The 6,000-nt window shown below is 35.7% G+C and overlaps 1 protein-coding gene across 2 annotated transcripts in view; it reads left to right on the top strand.

The window, feature by feature from the left end:
* Positions 1-5,698, top strand: part of ERBB4 (erb-b2 receptor tyrosine kinase 4) — a 1,058,588-nt gene extending 1,052,890 nt beyond the window's left edge. For both annotated transcript variants that reach the window (XM_081813693.1, XM_081813692.1), the window contains exons 26-27: positions 4,224-4,271; positions 5,050-5,698. In XM_081813693.1, the coding sequence (XP_081669819.1) occupies positions 4,224-4,271; positions 5,050-5,421 (420 nt within the window). In that variant the 3' untranslated portion in view covers positions 5,422-5,698. The remainder of the gene's footprint in view (positions 1-4,223; positions 4,272-5,049) is intronic.
* The last annotated feature ends 302 nt before the right edge of the window (positions 5,699-6,000 follow it).

Below are 6,000 nucleotides of genomic sequence, written 5' to 3' on the forward strand. Positions count from 1 at the left end.
CTGCCTAGATTCAATAGGGTTTCTCCTGGTTCTTGCTGGTTTTTCGTACGTGGACACACTGCTTTCTCCTGGCTGCTTTATGAAAAATGGAGATTCTAAATCTAGGTGTCTCAAACATTGATATGTTGAACTTGGTTGTGAAAAAATATGTAAGTTATAGCCATACATCAGGAATTGGACGTAATGCCAAAAATATTTTATCTGTCTGCTACCTGACCTGTAAAAATGTGAAAAGGCCCATCAGAGTGTTAAGAATACATGCCAGGGAGGATAAAAAGTTGAGAACCCTTAATAGTTACATGTGTTTAGGTAATAAATTAGTGCAGATGGATTAGTAACATCTTACAGAGATACATTGTGTTTTAGTTAAAAGGATTTAGAGTATTTCTTGACCTCAGTTTTCTCATCTGTGAAATGCAAGTCATGATTTTTAGTGATGATACATACCTTGAAAGGTTATAAGAATAAATAAAACCTAAGATAGTCTCTGACATATGGTAGGTACATGATACAAGAAATACTCTACCTATAGGTAATATTGATAGGAACAATTATCTGAAGATAAAAAACCTCTCTCTCATTAAGTGCATGTTTAATTTAGATAGAGGTTAGGCATTAAGTATGTATTTTTGTTTCCTAAGAACATAGATTTGTCTGATATTAAAAAAAATATTAAAAGACAAAACCCATCTGGTTAACAATTTAAAATTTCCCAGGAGCAATATTAAACAATATAATGTTTTAATTAAAACAATAGATATGAGAAATACAGTGCATATAATAAGACAGCTTCATATTTTTATCATTCAACTGAAATGCAAATTTCGGAACATGATGTATGTAAAGTGCATTTAACACCATATTTGATATATTTGCTGATATTTGCCTTCTCTATAACCTCTGGCATTTGAGTCTAAGTTAATCATACAATGTCCCAGTGAAAGGACCACAAAATTAAACTTGACTCTCTCCATCACCCTTACAAATCCCCCCACCAGAAACAAATTCCCTATCACCTGCCAGTTTATAACCCACCTCTTTCTATCTCTGCCCTGCTGACCATAAATCCCCTCCCCAGCTAATTGAACAGATGCACCCAGTACTTCCCGAAGATCCGCAAAGCTGGGCTTTGATGGACAGCAGAAAATGGCACAATGAAAAAAACAAAAGCCTTTTAACTGAGAGCACTGCTTTGTTCTGCTCAGAACTTTAAGGTCACTCCAGCGTGCTCTGACTGTGGGGATCTTAATTTTTACTCAACCAATTTACTTGCAGCTGTCATTCTTTCTGATATTAAAAGTTCAGCTCTTCAAGTGTGGGAAATTGGGGCGGCGGGGAGGGAGCGGGGCGGGGAATGAGAAGAGCTTGTTACAAACTAAAAACAGCAAAAACAAGTAAAATCTGGCTTGGCTCTCAAGTACAAAAAGTTATTTTCAAAGCCTATAAATTATGACATAGTGATTAACATGTAATTTAAATATATTTAAACAACAATTATATCACATTTCCAGCCCCGCTAATTGGCCTCACAGATGTTCCCTTGTAGCTACATTGCCCTTCCAGGGGGAAATGAATGAGGTACTTTTTATCATGGAAAACAGAAAAAAAAAAAGCAAATTAAAAAAAAAAAAGGAAACAAAAAAATAAAAAGCAGCCAGTAACCCCAAAAACAATGAGTTCTAAAGGGACTTTGCTTAGCATTTTTTTTTCCATTTTAATGCAGAAAACTAGGAAAAACATGAAGACACTCCTATTACTGTGATGGTATCTGGCAGTATGTCCAGATCCAGATTTGGCAGGTTGCTGATGGAAAGACTTGTCAAAACAGGGAGAGCGCCTGCATTCTAATATGGCATGGCCTCTCTTCAAGAGGTCTAGTTATTTTTAACACAACGTTTTTATAATTGAAGGCAGCCTAGCCCAGATAATGAATATATACAATAAAGTATTTCCTGATGAAGAATGACTTGCGAGTTATTCCTTTGATCACTTCTCCCTCAAGTTTTATAAAATATAAAATGTAGAGCCATAGCCATCCATGCTGTTCCCTGAACTGTGAATCTAGTCAAACATGACCCAGTACGGCAACTGTTGTAAAGTAAGAGGTCAAAGGAACAGCAGTAATTACTAATATTTTGGAATACTTGTCTTCTAATATGTAATCATAGAATTCAAATAAATTCACCGCAGCTTCAGCTTACTCTTGTTTTTTCTTCTAATAATCTCAGGTAATATTTGATCGTTCAGTGTAAATTGCAAAAGGCCAGTGGTCACGTCTCTCCTAGTGTCTCATGGTATCTCCAGCATCTCACAGTTCCTGTGCTTTCATTGGAGAGGTTTAATAAATATTTGTTAAATGCTTGCTCAATAATCAGGGTTTAATGATAGGGTAAGGCCAAGGTTTATAATATGATCAAGTTCCACCAGGCACTTGTCATATTTCCCATACCATCCCTCTATTTTACATCTCACTGGACTATACAGCAAATTCCCCTCAGATTTTATGAAAAAAATGTATTTAATTTCATACCTTTCTAAAAAATAATAAAATATACCTATACTGAAGGTGATGTGGAGAAGAGGGAAGCACTTTTCAATGCCTCTTTGATGAGTAGCTTTGGCATTTTGATTGCTTGACTTTAATAATTTGATTTAGCAAATGTGAATATTTAAATTTTATATATCCTTTACATTTTTATAGTGTGCAGAGCTTACAAAGTTCATTTATATACGCCTTCTTACTTTGTCTTCACTAAGATATAAAGAGTGAGAGGCCAAGAATAAAAATGATGATCTGAGATATTTCACGATTGACAACATCATTTGTAACTGGGCCTGGAGCTCAAAGATCTAACAAATCATAAAACAATGTGTCTACTGGACAGTACTACCTTCTATGCTTAGCATATTAAATGTATCTCTAATTTTCCATGTCATGATCTTCAAGACGTTCTTAGTTATTAGAGAAGGAAAGAGATCAATAGTTTCTATCCCATCATGTAAATGACTCAGTTTTGAGGAAAGTTAAAATGTAAACCTAATGTAGGAGTTCAGAACTTGGCCCCAGGGTTATTAGTCCCAGGAGACTAAGTTAATTATGGGAAATTGTGTTATCTGGTTGCTATTAATTTACATTAAACAGTTAATATCCATGGAACCATATTCTTCTTAGAGTTTGTTTTATGAATCTCTAAATTGTAAAAACACTGGCCTGGAATAATACTTAGCCAAGTTTCATACATGTGTGCAGAGAATGCAAGCTTCATAAAATCAACTGTTTTTATCTGCATTATTCATTATCTCCAGTGTCCAGAAAAGTGTCTGGCACATAGATAGTAAGTTCTCAAGAAATATATTTAAAATACATATATTATTAAGAAATGGTGTTGATACTCATATAACCCCCTCTACTTACTCTAAGTATATTGTCCTTAATATTTTATCATATTTTTATATCCACTTTTATTTAGCTCATAGGATGGAGTATTAAGCTATAAGAATACGGATGCCTTTTTTTTTTTAACTGAAATCTAATTTTAACTGATTCTAAATACATGACAGTAATATATACAAAGCATATTTCCAGGACTGGAATTAATTTTCCAAGATTTTCTTCTGTTTCTTAACTTACAAAAAATCAGACTGAGGAGAAAACAGTATGTATTTTTTAAAAGGAAAGGCTAAGAAATTGACCCTTTGCTGAAATAGTGAAAAATAAATGTAACCTGGTAGTAAAAATTATTCAAGGAAAATTGAAATTCACTTCTATCTCCTTCTAGATAAGTTTCTTTTTACAAGAGAGAACCAATGCTGTGGTATATGGCCATTTCAGCCATACAACCTGTAAGGAAGGAAATGGTTCTTTATTTAAAACTATAGTTAATTATTTACCATTTTTATCTTTCTCCCAGGGTTAACGAGAAAAATAGTCATTGTCAACTTCATTTTTAATCCATTTAAAATTTTACTTTTTCTACGTAATTTTTCTTTTCAGGGATTGAACTAAAATATTTCATACAATATTTAATATTCTCAAAACACAAAAATAAACTTATTTATAGTCAGAGTGCATAAAATTTTACCATTTAGCAAACTTCACTGTTGTGCATGTTTTCCCCTTAGGTTCATACAATTCATGTGGCTTTTCTTTTCCTTTTTTTTTTTTCCTTTTCATTCATATTACCTCTTATTATATCCATCATTCCATTTTTCTTTCCTATTAGAGTGAAATTGGACACAGCCCACCTCCTGCCTACACCCCCATGTCAGGAGTAAGTATTTCATGATCAACCTTCATCTTTTCATATTTTTGGCCTTTGCTTATCATGTTTCTTCTCTCTTGTCTCCCCATAGTTTCCTCATTTTGCTTTTGCCAACAGTGAGTTAAGACTTTGCTGTAGATTGTATAGCTGGCTTTGTGGATGTGTTTTACTTCAGCAGATAATCCAAAACTGAGATGCCATGCACCAACAGTAGCTTTTGATTTTTACCTGAAGGATTTACCTGGACTCATAAATTATGCTTCTGTGTGAGGAGGTTATCATTATTTCCATGATTACAGGTTGTGTGCTAAAAAGTCAGAGTCTCAGTAATGATTCCCTAGTTAGGTACTTAGAGACTCAAAGTCAGAGTGACCACAGAAGAGAAGGCAGTAAGGAAGTATCACCAACCAAATGGCATTACTGTGCTTCTGTTCTTAATGTCGACTGTCTACAGTTAATAACATTTCCATTTGTCATGAAATTTGAATTGTATATCAAAAATGGGCGACTGTGGGAAAATGACATGAAATATTTTGTATTAGGTTATATGTTAGGTGGTCAGTAAAATTTAAATAGGTATTTCCAAATTCTTTCCCCAGGATCACTTTGTAAGAAAAATTGGAATTTTAGGGGGTTGTAACTCAAACTTGTCAGCCATTCAGGGGGAAAACTCAATTAAGAAACTCTGACTTTTGTCTGAAAGACGTTTGCACATCCTTTTGGTTATTTTTTTAAGGCTATTCCTAATAATAACTTATTGTGTCTAAATGTGTCTCTCTGTTGACAGAACCAGTTTGTATACCGAGATGGGGGTCTAACTACAGAGCAAGGAGTGCCTGTGCCCTACAGAGCCACGACCAGCACGATCCCAGAAGCTCCAGTTGCTCAGGGGGCCACAGCCGAGATTTTTGATGACTCCTGTTGTAACGGCACCCTACGCAAGCCAGTGGCACCCCACGTCCAGGAGGAGAGCAGTACCCAGAGGTACAGCGCTGACCCCACCGTGTTTGCCCCGGAACGGAGCCCACGAGGAGAGCTGGACGAAGAAGGTTACATGACCCCGATGCGAGATAAACCTAAACAAGGTACAAACAGAATGTGCAGAAATGACTGTCATTCGGCATTTCACTTCCCTATCAAAATGAGCAATACCGTGTAGAAGGGAAATTGCCAAACCCCTGGACTATGGAACATCTGTGACCCAGAAGAGGCCTAGGCTGCTGCTCTGTGTAGCATATTGTCCAAACCCACACCATTTACACCATCCGGGGGCTTTTTAGAAATCCGAACCTCAGGCACCACCTGAATAGGAATCTGCATTTTAACAAGATCCCTATGTGACTTGTATGCCTAGTCAAGCCTGAGAAGCACTGATCTAAACTTATCTTTATTGGACCATCTTTATTGAATATTTGAGTGAGGTGGCACATCACAAGATTATGGAACCATGGCTTCATTGAACTTATTGTGGAGATCATAAAGACTGGTATTTTGATGGCACCAATAAAAGATTTGGTCAGTTCTTTAAAATTTGGCATCACTGGGATGATCTTGTTCATTACAGGAGATTATTATTCCTTATATGACACATTTCAAAAATTAAAGTTCTGACGCTGCATTTACTTCAAGGTGTACCATCATGTCTTGAAAATATTCAGTTTGTGGTTCTACAAAGCTCAGCGATGACTTTACGAAGTTAGTAGTAGAAATGTTAGACATCCAAATCAAATGACATTTC

Source organism: Leptonychotes weddellii, chromosome 3 (assembly GCF_054177405.1).
Source record: "Leptonychotes weddellii isolate Sample4059 chromosome 3, ASM5417740v2, whole genome shotgun sequence".
NCBI lineage: Eukaryota > Metazoa > Chordata > Mammalia > Carnivora > Phocidae > Leptonychotes > Leptonychotes weddellii.